Genomic DNA, 26,105 nt, shown 5'->3' on the forward strand with positions numbered 1-26,105 from the left:
AAGGAACTATGTGGGTGCACACTTTTTAAATTATGGAACTTAGAGTTGTAAATTGAACTGACCACAATCTATGTCTTTCCTTCACCCAAAAAGACAAATCTTTGCCCCATGATTAAGGAGATGAGTATAATGGTAATCATAAATTTGAATAAAATATAAATCACATATAATTTTAAAAAGAAAACTTAAAAACTATTAAGTAGTCTGTCCTGACAGATAGAAATTACTGCAGCCTTGGATGGTTTCAAATGCCTAACCAAAAACCAACCTAGAGTTTGAAGGTGTGTCTGTGGCCGGATCCACAGTGAAGAGGAGGGTGATGGTATCTTGGTGGGAAATACCTTGATCAGTTTCCAAGCATATTTATGCTCAAATTTGTTGTAGTATGGCTTAGCAGATGTCAGATTTGCTGCATTTAAGCAACCTGAGTAAGAATAATAAAATTTCAGATCTCGTTCTAGAAACTGAGGTGCAAACTGCAAAGCTTTTGGTTTCGTTCTGACTCAACTGAAAGACTTACCAATGAAACACAGGGTGTGAGGGGCAGTGGGGTCATCCCACCTCCCAGGGTTCCCTGGGTCCCTGGGTAAGCCATCAATGCTGGTGTCCGCCCTCCACTGTTTCCCATCAGCCTCTCTAGTTCCGTCGTCCTCCCAAACAACATGTCAATGTCTCCTAGTGACTGTTTTCAGAGAAAGGGACATGGACACACACACACACACACACACACACACACACACACACACGGCGAATTGAAAGTGCAAAACCATTTTCTTAAACTAATAATGTCTAGTCCTTTGATGAATAAATATAGAAACTTTTTAATAAACTTAATCAGATTATGATAAGCCCTTGGAAAATCAAGATAGAACTTGAGAAAATCTGTGCCCTGAATCTTAGAAGTTTTTAAAATTTCGAGTAATGTATCTAATCAAAATGAAGACATAAAATGGAAGCTTCTGCCGCTGTAGTATTTCCAACTGTGTGTTTTTCAAAGGTGTATGTTTCGTTTTAATGAAGTATATAGCTGTGTGTCTGTGTGGGGTTTGTGCACGGGAGCGCAGTTCCAGTGGAGGGCAGGAGGGGATGCTCGACCCCCAGAAGCTGGAGTCACAGGTACTTGTAAGCGCCTCAAAGTGGATAATGAAAACCAAACTGAGGCCCGCTCTGCTCCTAACCCCTGGGCCAGCTCGTCAGTCCCATAACTACACATTTTTTTATTGTTGAATTAGTAATATTAATCTTATCAAATTAAGTGAAATTTAATAAAGAAGCAAGCCCCTGTGCTAACCAATTTTCAAAGTATGACAGAGTTTGAATATCATACCCTGACCATAAAAGGCTTTTCTGTGTACAAAGTACCCTTCCCCTTCCTACACATACCTCTCCCATCCTCTCTGAGTTGTCAAGGTCCCAGAGGGGCAGCGACCGCCTGAAGGCATCAGAATTGAGAGGCTGCAGAACTGGCATGGCGATGGTTGGTCCTGCCGAAGGCCCATCCATTCTAGAGCCCGTGTGTAATCATCAGTGACTTGAAAGAACTGTCCTTCCAAATGGCACCTGTTAGTCTGCTTCAGTCAAACTAATGCTTGGTCCATAAATAAGCCTAAAAGGCATTAAGAATGTGTCGGGAGCTCTGGGTGATTGATCTGTGTAGCGTCTATCATGAAAATAGACCAAAGGCACAAGGGTTTCTTCCCTGTGGAAATCATGGTGGTAAATTGCCATCCGTGTCCCTGTTCCGGGCCTTGCTGATCAAATTGTGGATGTAACAGCTTCACAGACTGAACTTTCAGTCTCTTGAGATCTTCAGCATCTTTCCTCAGAGTAGAAATACAACTGTGTCTTGCTCTGCGGCCTCATGAATGGGCTCTCACAGGGGATAGCACTGCTTTCAGCCTTTCCCAACCCTGACTTCTAAGGCTTGCTTCTGTTCAAAAGGCTAGCTAGAAATGCTTTTGTGTTCGCTTGAAAGGTGAGGGAGGAGTGCCAGTGTGGGGGCATAATGTGCCATTAAGGTGGAGGGAGCAGATTTAAGCTAACAGGGAAAAGTCCCAGACCTATTTTCCTGTGAAAGTTTGCTAGCAAAGTCCTTGGGCAATTTTTAACCCACCTAGCTCCCCTGTGTGTGCCACAGGGTTCAAAAGCAGGCTGGACTAACAGAGCAGCTGGGCAGAGGTGCCCTGCGTTACTGTTCTGTCTGCCCTTCAGCTGTTCAACAAACACTTGGCCATGCTCCACCAAGTTCCAGTACTGGTGGAGACAGGGTTCCTCCTTCATAGAGCACACTGCCTAGTGAGAACAGAAACGTGAACCACAGGTAAACCTATAACAGTCACCTCTTCTGAACTCGGCATTAATAGAGCGGTCACCTTCTCGTTTTGTGTCTGAATCCTATAGAATCACAAATCCTGTAACTCCAAGGAAAGTCCATACATCCACATCGGTTTTATTTTACCATATATCTACATTTAATATTTTCAATGAAAGCTATACAGTTATTGTTCTTGGAAGGCTTTAGACACATTAGGAGTTTAAACTTTTTCATATTTAATATGCAGTGAGTATCTAGACTCACCCAACTGTCCTAACTAGCTGGTCATATTTGTTTCTTATAATCAAACTGCATTGTATGCATGTATGAAATGCTCAAGGAATTAATAAAAATGTTTTTAAAGCAATAATGGATCTATTTTGCAATACTTTTTATAATGGACAGAGAACGTGAAGTTTCTCTGCCTTTGGTATTAATTTTATGCTATTTAGTTTCACTGCTTGGACAAGGGCTGCAGCCAAGCCAACAACCACACTAGAAACAAAGGTCTTTTGCAAGCACAAGACACTCGCCAGTTACTTCTGATATCAGCCTGCCTTGGCCTCAGCCCAGCCTGTTAGTTCAAACCCTAAAAATAAACACCTATTAATCAGCTAATGGCAACATGAGTGGACTAGTCCTCTGACTGAAGGACCTAAGGCTAACATCAGTCAGTGGCTGCTCCGGTCACCAAGGATGAGATGGGAAGCAGTCAGGAATGTCTCTGCAAGAAAAAAAAGAAATCCCAAACTTAACAAAATGTTTGAAGTAAGTCCTTAAAGGCTCTCCACATTGATGGTTGGCTTTTCACTTGGCTAAATCCAAGCGCCACCTGAACCTGCTGCTTTGTGGGTTCCATCCTGGAGGCAGCTGGTGAGGTAAAGCTGCAGGTTCCTTCAGTGTCCAGGGCCAGCCCTGCCTTGTCTGACTTTTAATCAAAAAAACAATCAGAAGGGAACTCACGCCTGGAAGTCCTTATCATCATAAAATCCAACTAATGACTCCTTGTGAAGTTCAATAAAGTTGCCATGTAACTCACTAAAGGAAACTGTTCGTCGTTCACCCCGTGCCCACTGACTTCTCAAGGAATACAAATCGGAGGAACCCCGTGGAGCCTCAGGAAACTGTTTATATATACATACTTTGTCTCAACCACTCAGGAAAATTGAGCCTGCAGTATAGTTTTCAGGGTTTTTTTTTGAATGGCAGTCTCTTTTTTTCTGTATGTGGTGGGAGTGGGGAGGAGATAGTTTGTTTTAGTGTATACATTTCTTTAATGTGTTTACCCCCAAATAAGTGAGCTGCAGTAGATACTTTGGCCCCACACAAAGTAAATATTTAACTCAGGGATTCCACACAGAAATGAGCCTGGAGTATTTGGGTTTCAAGCAGGAGGACTGCCCTTGGGCAGAAAGGGCTGCCAGCATTCCCCCTGTCGTTGATGGGCTCCTTGGCCCTCAGTGCGCCTTCCTCTGGTGTCAGGCCTCCGTCCTCATCAACCCCGCCCCCGCACACCTGTCCAGCTGTGTTTTCTCAAGTCTCCCCATCTTGCTCTAGTGTTAATCTTGTGTGGTCATCCTCATCTGCATCTCTATGCCTTTGCAGTGTCTTCCCTTCTTATCCCCCCTCACCCTTGACTTCGGGACTTTCTCTGAAGACCACCCCATCCCACCCCACCCCACCCCTTCTCAGCTCTCCCGGGCCTTTCCAGATAAGTGAAGATTCTTCCTTCTGGCCACAGCATAGATGTTTTTATCATAGTTTCTGAACCTGCCCACACCGCTGGGAGCCTCCAGGAAGGCAGGGTCTATCTTTATGTTTCAGTTCCACCTGACAGCTTCCTTGGGAAGGCAGAAGACCACGCTCTCCCAATTTACAGATGAGGCGACAGGAGCCAGCCAGTGTCGGCAGGTGGGAGGTGGAGTTGGTTCATCCAGGCATGCCTATTGCTTCTGTGTGATCCTTTCTGGTCTCTGTGTGTGATTTTTGAGCTCGTCAACCCCGACAGCCTCAGCTTCCTCCGCTGTCACATCAGAAGAATGCAATCCAGGCCAGCTGTGGCCCTGTACCGCTGTGGAAATAGAGTGAGAGTGACGAAGCACTGTGCCATCAGCAGCCAGTCAGTGGAGCCAGGGTCACCAGCCCTCATCATCCTGTCCTTTGAATGCAGGCAAGCAGGGTTCGGTACTCACTCTGGGTCCTACAACAGTTACTCTGGAAAAGAGAGGTGGGTTTCTATCTCTGTATTTCTTTCCTACATTTCTCTGACAGAACAAGTTCGTTAGCCTCAAGAAAAAAGGAAGCTTTAGACGTCAGTTCTGGCCACTGAGCTCCCTAAGACCTCACTGTGTCACACCCTCGACCCCAAGACCATCTTCAGTGTCCCAAAAGTTTCCTGTGTTGTGTCAGGGACAGGGCTAATCCCAAACTTCAACTATTACTGTTTCTCCAATTATCTGGAGATTTTATTGTTATTTTTAATCTCCCTTCTAGAGACACTAAATAATACTTTTTAAATGCGTCCTTGGACTGTAACACTTGGGAGAGCAGGCCCTGCACCTTGCCTGGGCAGCACAGTAGAGCTGACCCTGTTGGCAGAGGTGTGGGTGAGCCAGCCCCAGTGTTGCGAGCAGGGAAGAGATGCTCCCACCATCAATGCCTGAGGCAGGTGGAGGAGCTGGCCCTGAGGTCATAAGAACAGAAGAGGTAGCTGAGTGGTGGTGGCACATGCCTTTAATCCCAGCACTCAGGAGGCAGAGGCAGGTGGATCTCTGTGAGTTCAAGGCCAGCCTGGTCTATAGAGAGAGTTCCAGGACAGGCTCCAAAGCTACAGAGAAACCCTTTCTCAAAAAAAAAAAAAAAAAAAAAAAAAAGAACAGGAAAGCTGGCCCTGCTCCTGGCTCATCACTATAAGGGGGTGAACTAGCCAGGGCAATGCTGGAGAACTCAACCTGGTGGCAAATGGGAGAGCTGGTGGACTAACCAACCCTGCAACTACCCAGGCCCAGAACCAGGGTTATATGTTGGCCCACCCCAACATCCTCCCCATCTGTGATCTGCTGGAATGGGAGTAGGTGGTGGGGACCCAGGGCTGCAGGATATCCACTACACAAGGTAACAATGAAATGTCCGGTGAGGACCCAGCATCTATGGTACAGCAGAGACCAGGGGCCTTGAACCGGACCAGTGATTCCTTGCAATAAACACCTGCATGTAAAGATGTATGGACAAACGATTTACTCCCTGACTTACGGTTTCACACACTTCCATGCTGAGATTTTCCCCCTTCTTCCTTTTTTTTCCCCCAAGATAGTGTTTCTCTGTGTAGTTTTAGTACCTGTCCTGGATCTCATTCTGTAGACCAGGCTGGCCTCCCAAGTGCCAGGATTAAAGGCGTGTGCCACCACTGCCCAGCTACACTTTTTTTCTCTTAAATTTTATTTGGGGTTTTGTTTTTGTTTTTTGGTGTGGGAGAGCAAGTGGGATCAGGAGGTATGATGTGAAAGACACAAAGAATTTTTAAAAAATGCTTCCTTGCCGGGCGGTGGTGGCGCACGCCTTTAATCCCAGCACTCGGGAGGCAGAGCCAGGCGCGGATCTCTGTGAGTTCGAGGCCAGCCTGGGCTACCAAGTGAGCTCCAGGAAAGGCGCAAAGCTACACAGAAAAACCCTGTCTCGAAAAACCAAAAAAAAAAAATGCTTCCTTAGTCTGGTAGAGAGAGCTCAGTCAATAAAGTGCCTGCTCTGCACGCCTGAGACCTGAGTTCAGATCACAAGCACCCACAGGGAAACCAGGTACAGCTGTGCACATCTGTAATCCAAGCAGTTAGGTAGCAGAAATGCAGACCCTTGAAGATCATCAGCCAGCCAACCTAGTGAGATCAGTAAGCTACAGGTTCATTGAGAAACTCTGTCTCAACAAATAATAAAAAGTGATCGAGAAAGAAAGCTAACGTTGACCTCTGGCCTTTACACACACTTGTATATACGCATATGAACAAATACATACAGATGCAAAAAAAAAAAAAGTAAAAATGTTTTTTGGTTTTATCTAATTATAGCTTTATCACTGTAAGGAACAATACTAAGCATGCTGCCATAAGTGCTTTAAATGTATGATTTTAAGCATATTCATAATATTGTGCAACAGATCTCTAGGACTGTTTTATCTTGACAGTCTGAAACTCTAGCCTCTCCTGCCCATGGTGCCTACCTTTCTGCTTTCTGTGCCTATGATTCTGGCACTGACACATTGATATCCTTGACATGGGCACAGCCGTGTCAACAACACACATCCACTAGAACTTCAACTCACTCTCTGCAGGTGAGCTGTCTTGTGATGTATGACAAGACCTCTTTTGTTTTTTAAGGTTGAATAATATTCTATTGTTGTGTTCAAAACTTCCTTTATTCATTCATCTATCTAACAGGATATTTGGGTAGTTTTGTTCTCTTATTTTCAAAGGAACGTTGAAACCATTCATTATTAAGAACTATTAGTGTTGGGAAGACTTCAAAATGCTAACCACAGAAAATGTCCTTTGGATGGTGCGGTAACACTGCAGGACAGCACCTGAATTTGGTTTGTGTAGTCCTTCCTTGTGTCACTTGGGACCCAAACACAACTAGGCATGGTGGTACTGTGTCACCAAAAGCAGGAACCTGCATTTCAATCACTGGCATCGTGGGAGTTCCTCCTGGTCACAGAAAGCAATTCAGCTCTTGTTTTCAAAGGCAGGAACAACTAAGAGAGCTGCCACCCGACTCTGTGGCTCCAGCGCTGAACAACTGTTCACAGTAGATCTCACAGCTGCTCAGCAGCTTGCAAAGGGTGGCAATAAATGTGTACAAGTTCAAGTGCTAAAAGCTAATTTATTCTCATACCTTAACCCCAGGATATACCTTATCAATGGGGAAACTAAGGCACAAAAAGAGTTTTAAAATAAGGCCATAGATGGCCCTTTCTAGCAACCATATTTCATAGAGAAAGGATATATCTACTGTGAAAGCAACCACATTAAAGGCAAGACCCTTACCTTGAGACTGGAAGGGAGAGGGATTTCAAAGCCATGCTTCAAGGATCAGAAGATCTGGGAGAGTCATATCACAGGAGGCAGTGGGATACAGTTGCTCAGTGAAGGAGCCCTGCATAGGTCGGGGCTAGACTGGCATCTCCTTTGGACAGCATCATGCTTTATCCCCTTACACAGGTAAGCTGTCTGGCCTGTGCTGGCTAGTTGTATGTCAACAGGACAGTCTAGAGCAGTGTTTCTCAACCTTCCTAATGCTGTGACCCTTTAATACAGTTTAATTAGTGACTGATGGGGCAGGGCCCATCCCATTGTGAGTGATGCCACCCCGACATGGTGGTCCTGGGTTCTATAAGAAAGCAGGCTGAGCAAGCCATGGGGAGCAAACCAGTAAGCTGCACTCCTCCATGGCTTCTGCATCAGTTCCTGCCTCCAGGATCCTGCCCTGTTTTGAGTTCCTGTCCTAGCTTCCTTCAGTGACAAATAGTGATGAGAAAGTGTGAGCCAAATAAGCCCTTTCCTCCCCGAGTTGCTTTTGGTGGTGGCGTTTCATTGCAGCGATAATAACACGAACTAGGACACCAACCTTACCACATCTCTGCTTCCTCTAATACCTAGGAGCGCTTCTGCCTGGCAGACTCAGTGCAAGGATTAGCTGAGATCACATGTACCCCATATTTAACACAGGACCAGACATAGTAAATGGTTAGTCATTATTAATCCTCTTCATCGTGACTAGTTCAGCACAACTCTATGATGCTTTCTCAGCAAATATGTATGGTTCAGAGAGATACACATGCAGGCAAAATACCCATAAAATAAAAAACAGATTTTAAGTAAAACTGCTATTTCCAGCCCATGGGGCTTTTGTTTTAAATGATGCAATGTAAATACAAATCCTAACAAGAATATCTGAGACATATCAAATATTTAATGAGTACTACTGGCTCTTAAGATTATGGTTATGTTTTTATAATTATTTCTGATATCATTTTAGTCAAAGAAATAGTAAAATAGTTTTTATCTTCTCTCAGACCCAAATGGAGTTAGCATGCCATTAAAATAAGGCTGGAGCACACTCTGCCTGGGTTAGCTGCAGAGGTGTTACACTGCCTAGAACACCTTACTCTGGCTGTCTTAGAAAGAAGCAAACAGAAGTTGGTTCCTGGGCTCCTGGAGCCCAGCACTGATGAGTGGCTGGCCTTCCTCCTAGGAAGCCCTGCAGTCAGCGTCCTCTGTGTACTCCTGGCCGGCAAACACCTCAGTCTGGAGCGGGACAGTGGACCTTCTCAGCCCTTCACCAGCTCCCCTCTTCACTGCGCAATGTCCCTGGCTGCTGGCTTCCTTCTCTCACTCCAGCACTAAGGAATCTTACCAGGTTGCACCTTCCCTGACTTAACTTTACAGCAATAAAATTGACCTTTCAAGTTCACGTTCATAGGGACCTTTTTGCTTGCCTTTTCTTGTTCTTATGTAGGTTTTACCATTTTTGTGCATATGACTCTTTGGGGGGAAGACAGGTTAGAAACACATGAAAAGCCTCCTGCCAGCACGGAGAAGCTGTGATTCTCTTCCGAGGGGCCCTGTAGAGGGAGGTGGAGGGTTCAGCAGGGTGTGTGGCTGTTGTTTTGAAAAGGGACTGACCTGTGTGACACAGGGCTCGGGATGGTGTTTGTGGTCAAGGAGGGTAAATCCCTGTGACCTACACAGATCTGTTCACTTTAATCGTCAGATATCTCCTCGGTTATCTTAAGCACCTTAAGGTATCTGGAAAGGGAAGGACAAAATAAAACAGGGGCGGGAACAGTAGTACTTCATTTTGACTGACGTTTTTACAACCTTATCATCTAGATAAAAGCAACTGTAAACCAAAGCCTACCTAAACTGATTGTATTTAAAAGAAGTGAAAGCCACCAGTGCGCAGCAGCAGCAGTAGACTTCAGGGGTTTTTAAGATTAGGATTCTTTTTTGTTTTATGGTTTGGATTTGTTTGTTCAGTTGCTTGTTTTCTTAACAACAAATTCCCACAAGTCCTTACAGCCAAAGCCTGCCACAGTAGTGCTTCCAGGGACCAGTACTCTTGGGTTCTCACAGACCTGAGACCATGACATCATGTCCTCATGACCTCCTACAAAGCACAAGGACCTACTGGCAATCACAGCAGTCAGGCAGGGACAATGTGACCTTAATTCAAGGCTCATTTTTTTTTTTTTTTTTTTTTTTGCTTGTAAAAGACAGGTTCTCTTCCTATATGGTAGAGTTATCAGCAAGAGGGTTGTTAGAGGTTTCACTCGGGGACAGGTGTGCAGGGTCCTACAACAGAGGCATGCATTCTAAGCATCACACTCAACTAAACAAACAACAGCTGAGTCCTGTGTGCCCTGAAATGGGAGTGGCCCTCAGACAGCTCACATTCTAAAAGTGCATGTTTGATAGCTATCAAATATAATTACATGATTGGGGAGGGGGGGTGAATTTTATACTTTCCTTTACCTGATCCTTTTTCTTAGCTTCTGATTGGTTTTTCTCATTTCTAGCATTTTCTTTCATGAATATGGAAAATGGAATGCTTTTATTTGGGGGGTGGAGTGGGGGCAGGGAGATGATTTGGTTAGCAAAAGAGATTTTCCTTATCATGAAATATTTGCTGTAAAAAGAGACAATTTAACTATCCATTTAGAGCAAATTGGGATCTTGCATACCTGAAGCGTTGTATCACACTTGCTTAATGATAGATTTATAGTGTAAGTGCACATCAGCCTTAATTCCTTAGTTATTTGACTTTGCCAGGGATAAAGATTCTGATTTTTTTTTTAAAGCAGACTTTTATATATTCAAAACCTATAAATCTCCCAGTGCCTTGAGATAAATGTCTCACTGAACTCTGAGTTACCCTGCGATCTTTAGCGAATTGAGTCAAAGTAAAAGAAACTCCATCTGTCCTATTCCTAACAATAAAAGTCTACCTGAGGGAGCGGGGAACATATTTGGCATAAGCAGTATTTGTATAATAAACTATTTTCTAGTTAGTAATGCATTTCTAATCTCCAGGGAGTTGGGCAGGAGAACTTAGGAAATAACCCCAGGATTTACCAGAGCGAGTCAGTGGGCAGAGTGGGCAGCACCGGCCTGGCTGCTGCTTGTCAGCCCAGGCTTTGCCAATCCAGTGATCACTATCCATTATGCCTGTCATATCAATTATGAATTCTCTGACACCAAACACTAAATCAGCTGAAATGATGGGTTTGCCTTTGGCGTGTTTCCCTGGGGAAATAACTGAGAAAACATGTAATAATTCACACAACCAATTTTGTAAGCCACCTCCAACTTTTGGAAGAAGGCTGGGGAATAAATTCTAGGTGGAGAGATGTGATTTGCACCCAAGTGCGCCGGAAGTAGCCGCTCATTCTCGGTGCTTTGGTGCCTTCAAAGTGGATGTGACCTTGGCACTACGTGAATTTTCAAGGTTTCTGTTTCTCTCGCTGCCACACTGCTGCTGTCCCATCTCCCTCCCCTTCCCAGGATGTAGACTGTCTCCTGCTCCTGGCATCCTTGTTTGAAATACACCAGCCCACACTTGAACCAACCTTAATCGACTGAGAAGATTCTGCCCCCACCCTCCCTATGTCTCTCGGGACCCCCGATCTCACTCTTCCTTCTCTCCACCCTTAGTGACAGTGTTGTGAAAACTCATCTTTTCTAGGAAGACTTGCCAAATAACACGTCATTGATCTAATTATTCTTTTCCTGTGAATCCTTTTGCATTTGGTTTATTCCGTAAACTACATGTCCATTTAAATGGAGATAGATTTGTTTCGACATCGTTATTAAATTGTATGCCGCTGAAGGTGAAGAAGGCCTTTTCTGTGGTGTCTTGTTGCTTGCTATACAGGTTGAACATGCAAACTTACGTGTCAGTTCCGATCAGGTAAACTCAGAGGAGCTGACCCAGACCAGAAGTAGATATCTACCCAAGAAAACAGAGAAGAAATACCTTCTGCTTCTGCTGAGAAACAATTTGTAATAGAGTAGAAAGGTGCCAGGATGGCATCTAAGAATACCCAGAATACCTAGTACAAAGAAAGCAGAAGACATTTTTCCACGTAATTTGCTGTGGACTTGGCAATGTCCAGTTATGTAAACATGGAGATTTCAAGTCATGTGGGTTGTGTTTGCATATGGACTTAACTTATCTTCAATATAAGGCATTCTTTATTTTATATGTGGCATGAAAGCCTGAAGTGAATCAGCATATTTTTAATTTTAGTTTTAATTTTCATGTATTGCCTACATGTATGTCTGTGTGAAGGTGTTGGATCCCCTGAAACTGGAGTTACTGACAGTTGTGAGCTGTAATGTGGGTGTTGGGAATTGAACCCAGACCTTCCAGACCTGCTCTTAACCTCTGAGCCAACTCTCCAGTCCCCTACTTTTTTATTTTTCAATTTCTTAGAAAAGATAATGTTGTCAGGTTGTGCGCCTTTTGTGGGGAAGGGGCAGGGGAAGTCTAGGTTTAATTTGTTTTGATTTTAAGGTGTTTTCTTTTGTTGTTGTTCCTGGTTTTGGTTGGTTGGTTTTGTGGCAGGGTTTTCTATAGCCCAAGCTGGCCCTCAAACTTATTGTGTAGCCAAGACTGGTCTTGACCCCCTGTTCCTCTTCCTGGGATTGCTGGTGTACACTATTAGGCTTTGCTTGAAGTTGCATTTTTAATAACCAAGATCTATGAATTGAGGGAGAAAACCCACGAGTAAGGTTCTCTTTCTTCAGTTTCAGTTTGCAAACATGAACCTGCTAAGCACAAAAAAAAAAAGTAAATGAACCAAGTTATTGTATTATTGTATTTTTATTTCATTCCTAGATACTGCGAAAAGGGATATTTGCATTGTGCATTAAATTGACCATAGTGTCAGAACCTTACGATGTTATCGTACATGATCGCTAATCTGTTATCACTGTGCACATATTTACCCACAGGCCTAAGGACACAGACTTTCCACATAAACACGCGCAGGCATGTTTCACTTGGACTGAAAAGTTATTTACAGCTCTGTCTGGAGATACATACAACAGTGATTAACAAGTGCACAGCCAATCTACAACATGCAGATTAAGAACTAAATAAACGGCGTAAGAGTTTATTTTAAAACAATTACAAGATGTTTTCTATTTCTCCTTCATCCTGAACTATGTGTTTGAAAACAAAGTCTTCATAAGAACCACATGCAGCTCTTTGGACTATGAAACGGCCTTGTCCCACAACCGCATGTCTGCACACATCCTCAGAAGATAGCGTAGACCTCACACAGGCACTCAGAATGAGAAAGAAAAGTATGTGTGTGCATATGTATCATATGTATGAGTCTCTGATGCTCCACTTCTTCTAACTTTCATTTAATTTCTTCCATTTTTCAGAAGGAATTTTCTGTTTGGCTATGAACTGAAATCAGAGATTTGGGCTGGGAACAAAGATTTGAATCAATACAACTAGGTTGTTATTGTTATTTGATGAAGATTCTCATGGAAAGAAACTTGACTGAAGTCAACCAGCCATACCATTGTTTGCCATCCTTCAACTGAAGCTTAGTTGAAGCCCCAGTTTCTAAATACACAGTCTCTCTCTCTCTCACACACACACACACACAAGTATGCATGCGTGCATGTGTACATATGTATGTGTATCTATTTCTCATTGTGCTGAAAACATAGATAGAGCAATTTAATGGCACAAACATAAGATACCTGTCTATGCTAGATATAGGAGCAAATAGATGGATAGGTAGGTAGACAGATGATAGATAGATAGATATAGACAGACAGACAGACATGGGACTTTAGAATTCACAATACCAACCCTGTTCAACAAGCCTGCACCTTCTCTGGAAGGGGACACATAAGCAAACTCCACCTCCCAGGCTCCCTTGGGCTTCTGCTTCCTTGGCCTCTAGAAGCTTCCCCAGCCCTCTGCTTCTGGTGATCTGCACAGCTGTGGTAGTACAATGCCGAGCCCTTCACATGGGAGCATTTCTCTCCTCTGAACTGCTCGTGGTGTTCCCCCGCAGCCTGCTTCCTCCTGATCGTCTGTGTCTTTCCTGAATGAAGGGATTCAAATCACTTTTGTAGCGAGGCACACTTTTTCATGTAAAAACTGCTGAAGAGTCCCAGACAGGTGGCTCCGAGGCCCTGAACTGACTCTTAACGAGTCGCCTCTGCTTTTCTATTTTTTTTTCCAGGTGTTGTAAATATTTTTTCAAAGTGGAATCACTGTTCTAAATTCTTGTGTCAACACAAGATGTAACGAGAGACAGTATAGTGTACTCATTACCAGAGCAGCCTGTGGCGTCAGACTGCTTAGGCTCGCGCCTGGACCTTTCCGCGTCCCAGTCCCTTCCTGGGAAGGATGAGTGTGGCTGCATTCGCTGCGTTGTTGTTGCTGTGGTAAAACACGGTGGCCCATCGCCATCCCAGTGGGACGGCGTGGCAACAGACAGGCATGGCAGCCGGGACAGGCCTTGAGAGTCTGCAATCTGATGGCAGCCACGAAACAGAGAGAACAAACTGGAAGTTATGGAGCCTTTCACCCTCACATCCTGCCCCCACTGAAGTCCTCCCTCCGGCACGTCTTCACCACCTAACCACCCAAACAGCACCATTAACTGGGACCGCGTGTTCAGATGCCCAAGACTATGAGTGAGGAGCATTTCAAAGCTCCACAGTGATTGCACAGCCCCTTGTAGGTTTTAGCGGGGTTCAGTTGGTTTGTCCATGTAGAAAGGCTTGAAATGCCTTAACCTGTTCCAAAGCAAACATTGAGCAAATGCTAATTGCCTTTTAGGGGGTGGTATTGAAATGGGTGTATTTCTGTATATGTTTAAACAGACTCTCTAGATCACACAATTGGTCAAACTTCTGCTCAAAATAAGTTTTTAGAAATGAAGATATTAAACTGACTTCAAAAGCCCACTTGGAAACTGCCTGGCCTTATTTGGCCAATGACACAGACTATTTTGATCAGCATCTTGGCGTTCTTCTATCTACCTTCCCAACCCTCTCTGAAATCACTGCCTCAAGGAAAAAGTGTAAATAGAGAACTAATAGACCTCTGCTTTGTCTGTAAGTTATTAAAAGCCATCTGAAGGAGTCCTGTGTTCCAGAATAGTGGAGAGCTACAACAGGAGGACCCTTTAATTCCATAGGTGAGAAAGAGGAAGCATGTTCTACCTGATTAGGGACCCAAGTGTCCTGCTGGAATGGATTTCCAAGTAGATTAAAAAAAAAAAAAAAAAACCTTCACCTGAACGACACGATTGGTAGGGTTTATCCCATATTCTGTGGAACATTCGCTGCCTGCATCCCCCCCCCCCAGGACCATCTGAGGATAGCTCAGGTTTTCTGGAAAACTAAGAATTTACTCACTGAAGGACCGTTTTTAATATGCTCTTGGTGACAGTCTTTAAAAATACTTTGCAACTTTCGCTGCCTTTTTAAAACTGAACGAAATGTCCCCAGCATCTGTTTTTCCTAGACTGTCCCCAGCATCTGCCGAGAGAGACGAAGTCTGCCCCGAAGCGGAACAGCCCTGAGCTGTCACTGTTGTGGCTTTTTATGTCTCCTCCCCAGTCGTCAGCAGTCATTGACTTCAGGCGACTGAGTGTCCCACCTGAACCCACCTCTCACACCCCACGCCACCAACACATACTTCACAGTGGCAGCTTTCGAAGCTCTGTAGCCGAGGGTAGCAGCGAACCCACAGAACAGGAAGAAACCCGGAGGAACCCCTCCGTGTGTACCGCCGGCGTCTCAGACCCGCAGCAGGGAAGGGACTGGTGCACAGCCAGGAAGCTCGGGTGGCAGAAGCCACAGAGTTGCTCAGTCACAGGGGCTGGCCTGGGTGTGTGGAGTTGGTGCTCACTGATAGTCTCCTTCTGTATGAATCCAAGGCTCATCTGTGCCTGGCAAAGCCAGTCTGCACCCACCAGGCCCCTCCGTGCCGCATATGTGGAGCGTGGAAGTTGATGCACGCTTAACCTCAGATCTGCAGTGAATATTTGTGTTCGCTATCTATCACTATGGAGCAAATTGTCTCTCGAGCTATGGCCGAAAATAGCACTCATCTTTCACAGCCTCTCTGAGTCAGGACTGGAAGTAATGCTTGGCTCTAGACGTCATACTGCCAGGTCCTGACAGTCCTGTTTCAGTCTTTTCCAGTCTGTGGCAATGCGCTGTTGTCTCATGTAAAGACAGACTGGGGCTCTCACTTTCTCCACCTCCTGAGTGGATGAGAGAATGCTCAGCTCCTCATCGTGTGAGTATCTCCCACTTGCCTTCAACATACAAGCAAAAGAGGCAATAGAGAGCGAGCTTTAGCAAAAATAGAGATCATAGCCTGTGGAACTTAATCATAGACATGACATCCTGTCTCTTTTCTTAGTGTTAAACCGAATCCTTAGACCCATCCCATATTTACAGTGTGGTGCGGTGGTTCAATGAGACTGTCCCCCATAGACTCATGTATTTGAATACTCGGTCCCCAGTTGGTGGCACTGTTTGGGGAGATCTGGGCGGGGGGAGGGGGGGGTGTCTTGCTGGAAGATGTTACCGAGGATAGGCTCTGAGAGTTTTAGACTCTTCTAGGTCACTCTCTCTGCTTCGTGCTTGTGTTTGAAGGTGTGAGCTCTCAGCATCCTGTTCCAGCTGCCATGACTGCCACTTACTATCACGATCCCCTGCCCTGGTGAACACTTACCCCTCTGGAACCATAGACCCAGAAAGACCCTTCCTTCTGTATGAACCGCTTTGGTCATGGTGTTTTATCACAGCAACAGAAAAGTAACTGATCCAGGCAGTGAGTGCACAAAGGCCTGAGTTTCCACAGGCCAGGCCTGTAACACCATGTCTCTTCCACGCGGAGTACTCCAGCTCCACCACCGCCAGAGCCTCCTTTCTGTCCTGTCCATGACATTGGGGAGCTGCTCTCAGTGGAGGGAGTTCTGATGGGGCCTGATTCCTTTCAGCTCACTCTTACTGTGAAGACAAGCCATATGTACAGGGACAGGTTAGTTACAACTTTGCTAAGGATCTTCACACAGCTTCAGTGTGACTAAGTGTCACCCATACCACAGAACTTCCTCTGTGGATGCTGTTCACCTCTGCAAGACACATCCAGCTACAGAACGATGTGGGACCAATCAGAACCGGTATGCGTGGATCTTCTTCAAAGCAAACAAAAACAACTGTTGCCCTCCATAGGATAACAGCGCTTTTCAATGCTATCTCCTTAGAAGAAACAAGGTGACTGAAGCTACTGTGAATTCTGTTATCGACATTTTTAAAATAGCAAATGACAGATTTCCCCCCAAACTGAGTACAGTATGACATTCCCCTGCTGTCTTTTCACAGCCCCTCAAGGGTCTCTGGTCTAGGGTTGAGAATGTCCGGATTACAGCCTAGAGTAGGGGCCAATCACTCTGACAGCCACAGCAGCCCAGTGGATGACAGAAAGGAATTGGATAGGCAGTCCAAGAGCACCTCACACAGTGAGTGTTCTCTTCCGTCTTGATACACAACATTTTTGAGGGCCCCATTGTGCTTCCGCACACTGTGAAGAGGTGGGTGTGAGGAAACTAGTCTCTAGAAACTCCATGACACAAGTAAGCCTGGGCATCCTGGAGTCACAGAGAAGGCGACATGGATATTAGTTGTATCTGAGAGGGGGCAGGGACTGAGCCCGCTGCATATGTAGCTAGACCAGTTAGCTTCTCAAAAGAAGGGGATTTGGGAAGATTTGTGTACGAATTTGTAATTTGCATATATTGGTTCATTTACTTTTTTCAGACAGGATCTCATGTAGCCCAAGCTGGCTTCAAACTCCGTAAAGCCAATGATGACTTCAACTTCTGATCCTCCTGCCTCTCCCTCTTAAGTATTGGGATTATAGGCATACGCCACTATGCTTTGTTTATATGGTGCAGGGAATCAAACTCAGGGCCTCATGCATGCCAGGCCAGGACTCTGCCATCTAAGCTGTAGCCCAGCCCTTCAAGCATCTTAACTAGTGAGAGCCAGGCCGTGGTTACTGGTCCATTCACACTGTTCTGTAGGGCAGCTCACTTGTGTTTTCAGATGTTTCCATTACAGGGGGGGGGGTGTTAAATCAAAATCTGAACCTTAGCTACCTTAAAAATTGCCCTAATTCTGCACTTCAGACATGGCATAGAGTTCAGAATGGTGGTGCACACTTGTAATCTCAGCACTTGGGCGATGGAGGCACAATCATCCAGAGATCAAGGTCATTTTCAGCTATGTAGCAAGTTCAAGGCCAGCCAGAGCTACACGAGACATAGAGAGATAAAAAAGCACAACATGAGTCCGCTCCGAAGAGTCCTCTTGAATATGGTTTGCTAAGAGCATGTTGCTATGCTGTGTTCATCTCTAGGTCATCCATGTGCTGTTATCCCGGCAGATAACCTAAGATTCTCCTCTAAGTCAGTTCCCAGTGGGAACTGGCAGGTGTTCTCTGTCAGTATGGCCCCAGAACCATCCAAAGCATTCTGGGTAGAGTCTAGTCAGTGCCGAGGCACTTCCCCATTTTCTGGTTCAATTCTGCTCCTCTCTCATGGTATTCAGTAAATGGATCACTACACATGCCACTTGGACAGTCACAGACAGTCCAGGTTCCTGTTGTCTCCACTCTTTAGCTGTGAGCTTTTAGACAAACTGCCAAATGACCTTTTGTCTCAGTGTAGAACAAGGAGTAGTCTTGAATCTAGGTCATGGTGTTGGCACAAGAACTAGATGAGTTTGTAAGGTAAAAATGTTTGTGAGTATACATGGTACCTGAAAATATCACTGAAGCATTAATGCAGTGTGAGCATCCCATATACTAAATACTTGGAACCACAAGTGTTTGAGATTTGGGTTTCTTTAGGAAATTTGAACATTTGCATGCATATATTGAGATACCTTTTGAAATGAGATACAGGTCTAAAGACAAAGTTTATGTATGTTTTGTATATGCTTTATATACATAGCCCGATGGTAGTTTTGTTTTATTTTTTGTTTGTTTTTGCTTTTCAAGACAAGGTCTCTCTATGTTGCCCTGGCTGTCCTGTCCTGGGGCTTGATCTATAGACCAGGCTGGCCTCGAACTCAGAGATCCAGCTGCCTCTGCCTCCCAAGTGCTGAGATTAAATGAGTATGCCACTGCTGCCGCTGTCTGACTGATAATTTTAACCCATATTTGTAGTGTTTCTGCTTTCACTACAACCCATTCCACAAGAGCAGCTGTGGAACTTCCCACTGTGGCATCACGTGACTAGGTAGTTCAGCCCAGAAGAGACATTGCTGTACCTACTGTCATTGGATCTATGCATACACCATCCATGTGCTCAGTCCAGGTCATGCCCAATGATGTCATGCTGAGTCCACAGTACTGCTGGCTGCAGACCGTATCCTCCATCTTGTCCCCAAGGTATCTGCCATGAGCTAGGCATGGTCTTCTGAAGCACCAAGGATGTGGATGGAAATAAGACATGGTCTTTGCCTTCACCAGGATCCCAGAAAAAACAAATCCAGTGATGAAGCAGAGGGTGATTCCTGGGAGACACCAAAACCACAAAAAGCACCGAGTCTTACTTCCATAGTTTCCTGTTTAATGTTTTAACCACTCTAACGTGGCTGGAAACCAGAAAAACACTTAGCACCCTTGAAAAGCTGACATTATTTAGGATTAAGTCCCCCTTTCGTGCCTTCAAGGTCTTTGGTGGCTCTTGACTTGCCCATCTTTCTCTAGAGGTATTCGTTAAATTTACCAATTTGGTGGTATTTTATGTGTAAACATACTTACTCGTTCAGTAGAGACTCTCATCCTAGTGTCTGTCCCTCAAGGAAATAGAAACTGCATTGGGGAATCCTTGAAGACCTTGAGAATCATGGTTACCCATGAAAAGGCACTGAGTGCCTCCAAGCAGCAGAAGGAAGACTCAGCATCAGTGGTAGAGCATCCTCAGATCCAGGCTCTGCTGTTTGGATTTGTTTCTCAGACATGCTCTCACACATTAGCTTAGGCTGGCTGGATGTGGTCGGCTCCTTCAGAAACAGTCATCTGCCCCAAGGCTGCCTTGGCAGCATCTGATAATCCCTGGACCCTGAGCTGCTGGAGAACACTCAGAGGAGCACAAGCGAGCAAATCCAGATGTGACACTGTCGTTACAGTTCCAAATTCGTCACCTTCTAAAATCTGTATTATCTTTGTCACTTATGAGCCCTGTAATGTAAAAGCCCCTCTAGCACTCAGTACATACAAGAAGAACGGGTGTTTACTCATTTTTACTTAATCAGACAAAATTTTTCCATCAGGTTCTGAGCTCATGAGAGCACTGGTGTTTCCTAACTCCCACAAGAACCTTAAAGATAGATAGATAGATGGTAAAGTCCTGCTAAAAGAAGAGAAAGAAAAAAAAACTGCCCCGGATCCAGGCCGCTGTCTTTTGGGAATCCTGGTCATGAACCACTACTTGAAATGTTCAGGTTCACAATCCTGCCGAAACCTTTGTGGGTCTCCCCATTTCAGCTGTTGCCTCCCAAGTGAAACAAGCCATTTTCTTGAACATCGAGGTGTTCCCCAGTCTGGCCTCGCTGTCTAGGAAGTGCCGTTTTCATAAAGAGTTGTCATGCTCCGAGTCCTTTGGCTTGTGATTTAGCTGTGCAGGGAAAGTGCAGGCGGCGGTCGCTCGTTCACTCGCTCGCTCGCTCGCTCGCTGCTGGTGATGGGTGTTTTTTGTTTTATTAAATCTTTAAAATACCAGGCTTGTTTTTTACGATCCCCATATATTCTTTTGTTCTTCTCCATGACTGGTTAGATCACACTTTTGCTCCCTTAGTAAAAATATTAGTGCCTTTCTGAAGAACACTGTGGTCTCCAGAGTGGCTGCCTAATAAAGTAGAGAAATGTGTGGCGCTTGCTGTCAGATGCATGGAGGCCGTGGTGTGGGTGCATTGCGACGGGATGGCTTAGGGCCTACTGAGAGGTCCACGGGGATGCATGTCTTTTGGCACTTAACAGATTTGCCTTGATAACTCTGACATTATTTGGCACAAATTTCAGAACTTTTTATGAAGTAAAGCTACCAAATGGCTTATGTTTCCATATAGACAATCGTGTGTGTGTGTGTGTGTGTGTGTGTGTGTGTGTGTGTGATTAAAGAGAAACAATTTGTTAAGTGGAAGCTAGCTCTTGTCCAGGTATGAGCTTGGGTGTTCAAGTCCCGGCACTCACATCCCGTGCACAGGAAACCTAATTCTTCCAACTCAAACTTGGAGATGCTGAGGAATAAGAGGGCATGCCCACCTGCCCTTAATTCTCACAGGACCCAATTCAAAAGATTGTTCCTTCTCAGAGGAGACTCAAAAAGGTTGAATTATCATGAATGCAACTGGGCTAACCCACTGATGTGAATCCCCCAAATAAGCCAGCCCATGACATCCAACTGAACTTCATCCTGTGCGTTACAGTGTCTCCCAGCCCATTCTGTACTGTTAGTTTTGGCAAGAACACCACAGCAGATAATAAATCATGGAAGGAAAATGCTTTTGGCCTAGCATGGTTCAGCCTGCTGTAATATTAGAATACAGAAAGCAGTTCTGTTTTTACACATCCTTTCACTAACCCAGCATTCATAATTTATGATTTCACTGTAAAATTCCTGCAACACTACACCAAAAGTAGCCCTGCCCTTTAATTAAGTACTCTTGGTAGAGAAAACGTGAAATTGATGTGCAAACCGTCTCTCTGTGCCCAGTGATTGATAGTGATTACATCTTTATGAACCCAGCCTAAAGGTCTCAACTTCCTGATGGGTGAAGTCGTCCGTAGGGCCACTTCCTGGCAGGGACCAGTGGCTGCTAACAAAACGGAAGATAACTGGGGGGGGGGCACAACTTAAGCATGTTGGGCTCTTAAGCCTCCATCTGTCTGTCCACACTTGGTCACAAATCTCTCTGACTTTATCCCTTGTCCCTGTGGGAACTTACAAGCAGATTTCTCACTACCTCCATGTATAGGTTGCGATGCAGAGATTCCGTGGAGTGTTGGGTAGAGGTCTCTTTGAAGCATCCTAGTTTGACATGCAGATTTTCTTCATTGCTTTTTTTTTAATTTAAGAAAATTTTTATTCATTTTACATACCAACCACAGATCCCACTCTCATTCCTCCTCCCATTCCCACCCACCCCTCCATCCCCTCCTCTGAAAGGTTAAGGCCTCCCATGGGGAGTCAGACATGGAGATTTTTTTAAAGTTAGAAATAATGAATAGCAGGAGATACTTCTGGGCACACTGATACTTGAATTAAACATGATAGCCAGAGAGAACTTTAATCTGTCCCATTGTTTTAAGTTATTTTTTAAATGTTTTTGAAACAGTGTCCTGCTACACAGCCCAGATTGACTTCAAGCTGATGATCCTCCTGCCTCCGCCTCCTGAGTGCTGTGATAACAAATAGGCACCGCCATGCCCAGTTGTTCAAACATTTTTTTTTCCTTCCTTTGTTAAAAGTAGGCAAGTTTAATTTTTAAAATAGTACCAGGAAATATTAGAAGACCGACTGCCCTAAGCCAGGTGTTCCCAGCTCATCTCTGATCTACTTCAGTTGTGGCCTTCCTCGGCTAGGCAGTGATTACCGCAGCTCATACCCATGGCCCTTTACTAAAGATGTTACAGGTGACTCTGGGTCTGCTGGGCTCCTGGAAAGCAAACAGATCTGTCAAGGTCGCATTGAGTGAATGCTTAAGTTTGTACTCAGCTGCCTACCATCCTCACGATAGCAAGCTGGTATACTCACTTAACTGTCTTTTCTCTATGCCTCTAAGATGTCTGGTTTCTGGCCGTGCATGATGTTTTCTGGTGTTTTTCCAGGTTTGGACCAGGCTTGGTCATCTATTGGTACGGATTTATCCAGGAACTGGACTGCAACCGGGAAAGAGGTATCCTGCTCAAAGCCTCTTTCCCCACAGACATCGTCACCTTATGCCATAGCACAGCTTGACCCTGAAGATCCTGGAAGAGAAGCCGGAAGCAATGTGACTTTCCTGCAGTATAAACTTCTGGCAACATCTGCGCTGAACTTCAGCTGAACCCTGGCTGCTGCAGTCGCAGCCCTACCTCTCTAGACAAACATATCAAGAGTTTCTGTTTTCCTTCATCGCTAGCCGATGTGAATAGCCAAGAACTACGGACACAACCCACTCATTATCAGCATCTCTGTCTCCGACACAGTTAGTTTATAGATAGTCATAATCCTGCTTCCTTCCGAATGCTTTCTCCTTGCATACCGAACAGAAGGGACAGTGTGGAGACTGAAGGGTGTGATTTTTCAGTTCTCCTCCGTTATTGAACACTCCCTTGCTTTTCCTTTTAAAGCTCCATTCATTGGCTCTCCCTGCTTTCTCTGCATGGGTATACTCTGGTACTAAGTGTTGCATTAACATCAGGGAATAACCTAGCACAAACCTAGAAAAGCTGGAGACAGGAAGTCTGTTAGCAAGTGTTCCTTCTCACCTGGGGCTCAGCAGAGCCGGACAGGGACCTTTTCTGTGGAGACCTACGGCCTCGTGACTTCTGTGGCATCCAGCCAAGCTGCAAAAATCCCCCTTGATGAGAATTTCCTCTTTTCATGAAGCTTATTTGAACACAAGCATTTCACATTGATCTCACCTTAAAGTATGAGATGCTTTGTGTCCGGCAAACCATGCTCCTTTGGCTTGGGGCTGAGGCAGAGGACTGACACTCAGTCTCCCTCTCTACAGTGGCCTTTGAAACATGACTGGTGGCCTATACAATGTTGGCCACTATTTTTATGAGTTTTTTTTAAGTACATTCATACATACTGCTTTGTGTCTGCATTTTATACCAAATAATTGTATAATGCCCAAATAATTTAGACATTATAGTCAGCTTTGAATGAATTAAGTATTCCAGAAAAATCCTAGAGTGATTTTTTAAATAAGTAAAATAAAAGAGATTTTGTATTTATTCACTTTTATATACTGCAGACCAGACTTCAGTCAGAAGCAAAACATCAATAAAATAATTATAAACCTATCTTTTGGGAAATTTAAAAGTAATCTGTATCCCCCTCCAAAAAAAAAGTATTTAAAAATATTTGTCCCAGTGCTTGTAAAATGTCACTTTTAAAATATTGAGTAGATGTTTTTAGAAGTAAAAATAAGGCTTTTGGAAACACCTTAAGTCTCACACATTGGTGAGTTCCTCTTGTGCCTGGTCAGTGAAAAACTTGCCCTGTTGCCTTCCTGCCAATGGCCACGAGTGTGGCAGGTCAAGATAGGATGGTAAGCCCTCCTGGGAGACAGCACTAAATCACGGGGTCGGAGGCAGAGTGGGGAGGAAGCCTCAGGCAGGTTTTGCGTATGAAACAGATGGTTCGAGAACACCACTCCATTGCCTTTATACACACGCTTTAAAGAAAACTACAAAAATCTGTTTTTATAGCATGCCCTCAGCCACTGGTTTTGTTTGTTTTGTTTTGGGGGGTTTTTGTTTTTTTTGTTGTTGTTGCTGTTTTTGTTTTGGGGAGGGTGCAGTAAATGACATATATCTGCACAAATATTGAAAATCCTGCTAAACCCTTGTCAAAGATTTGCTTGTTTTAACATTAGCCTAATTTATGATGAGCGTGCCCAAATAAATTTTAAAAGCTCAAAAGGTGCTTACGTTTTGCGTTCATTCTTCTACCTGAAGCCCTGACATTGTGTTGTGAAATGGTTCTGGTAGCCCCAACAGAGACACCACCTTGTATTTATAGTGAAGCATCCCAATGTGGCCCCTCACAGCAAGAAAGAAACCTACGGTAAATTACACACTGTGGTAAGTTTATGAGTTACTGAGAAACTAGTGTGATCCTTGTGTCTGCCGTGTTTGAATTAGAGATCCGTGGGAAAGAAAGAGTGTGGCTCCCAGGTGAGAAGCTTAAAAACGCTTTGTTGTTCTTTTCATCTTAAAAATACTTATCTGGGGACTGGAGAGATGTTCAGCAGTTAAGAACATTTGCTGCTTTTGCAGAGGACCCAGGTTCAAATCCCAGCACCAACGAGGTAGCTCACAACTACCTGTAATCCAGTTCCAGGAGATCCAGTGGCCTCCATGGACACCAGTCATGCACGCAGTACACATACATACATGCAGGCAAAACACTCATTCACATAAAATGAAAAAATCTTAAAACATACTTACCTGCACCACATTCTTATATGTTGCTTGCTTGTTAATTTTTTTCGTGTAGTCAATCCAAACATGGGCCCCGGGACAGCAGTCATGGGATGCCTTGCTTTTATGGCTGTCCTCATTAGAACATTAATGTTAAAGTCAAATCTTTACTATTTTTGGAGACCATTTGGCACACTGTGCTGATGAACTGTGCCAAGTCAGGATGCAGGAATATGAGTAAAGCATAGCTCTACATAGTGCTCTCTCTGCCACAGAGACTCATTCCACAACTGCACCCACAAACCCTTCAGACGTCTTTGAAGAGTGGAGAGGGATTGACTGAGAACAAAGCTGATCCACCTGGCGTTCAAAGGTGACTGGGTGGACTCCTCCCCTCTATCCTTCCCTTCCCCGTCCTAAAACACAAACGATTGAGACTTTCTTTTACCTTCCAGTGAGGTGTGTGTAAGCCTCACACGTGACAGGAGGTTTGGAGTTCTGAAGTCCACCTCTAGGAAAAGTATTAATTTTAAGTGTGAGTGTGTACCTGCTCGTCACCTGCAAGGCTTGATGCCACTGTGGAAAAGATGATGAATAGTTGGTCTTTGGGGATTGCATTAACTCATGAGAGCCGCCAGGGAGGGGACTGCTTAGAGCCCTGATGAGGTAACCTAAATAGTCCCCTAGCTGGCTACACTAATTAACACACAGCACCAAAGTGAACAGTTAGTTGACTCGACTCTCCTTGGGGAGCTCCACCCACTGCTTTCTGCTTTGAAACCAAGATACCTGGTGTTTGCTCTTTGGGATCTGCTTTAGGCCTGGACTTTCAGCTGTGTGTTTTTCCTTCCCTGCTTCTTCCTGGTCATCATCCTGCTCATTAAGCTTCTTGAGCTTTCTACCACATGGATATGCCTTCCTACTCATCTCTTTTTTTCTTTGTAGGCAATGATCCCTGAAGCAAGATACAGCTCTAAATCTTTGTGAAGTAGCAACTGACCTAAACTCTCCAAGTAAAAGTGAAATTCATGCACTTCACAAGCCAAAGCACCAGAGTGCGTGCATGTTACCAGCTCCTGGGGGATCTTATTACATTCAACTTAGATAATATTTCATCTGAGATTTATGCCTTAGGTGAATGTTTTGGCAAAAGGAGCCAACAAAACTGGATATGGTGATGAGCATCATTAATCCCTGCATTTGGGAGACAGGCAAGCAGATATCTATGAGTTTAAAACCAAAAACTAGTTTATATAACAATTTCCAAGCCAGGCTACAGTGTGAGCCTCTGTTTAAAAAAAAAAAAGAAAGAAACAAACAAACAAACAAACAAACAAAAATCTCCAAAGAAGCCAAGACATGGAAAGTTTTATAGTGTGTTTCAGCCCATGTGATTGTGTTCAGCTGATCATAGTTGTGAATTAAAATAGTCAAATTTCTGTCTGGCTTAGTGAGTCACTCTGCTCAATTGTTGTGGGGCAGCTTTGCCAATGCCCATGTCTCTGAGAGGAGACTACTTCATAGAATCGCTATTTGATGAGGA

General features: G+C 44.4%; 1 protein-coding gene across 2 annotated transcripts in view; it reads left to right on the forward strand.

The window, feature by feature from the left end:
- The window catches only part of Cdin1 (CDAN1 interacting nuclease 1), a 211,781-nt gene extending 187,716 nt beyond the window's left edge, over positions 1 to 24,065 (forward strand). Inside the window, exon 11 of one of the 2 annotated variants that reach the window (XM_028875771.2) lies at positions 22,256 to 22,483. In XM_028875771.2, the coding sequence (XP_028731604.1) occupies positions 22,256 to 22,385 (130 nt within the window). In that variant the 3' untranslated portion in view covers positions 22,386 to 22,483. Of the gene's footprint in view, positions 1 to 22,255 lie in introns of both variants that reach the window. The other variant, XM_028875772.2, reaches the window with a different exon arrangement.
- Positions 24,066 to 26,105: the final 2,040 nt, after the last annotated feature.

This window comes from Peromyscus leucopus, chromosome 4, assembly GCF_004664715.2.
Source record: "Peromyscus leucopus breed LL Stock chromosome 4, UCI_PerLeu_2.1, whole genome shotgun sequence".
Lineage (NCBI taxonomy): Eukaryota > Metazoa > Chordata > Mammalia > Rodentia > Cricetidae > Peromyscus > Peromyscus leucopus.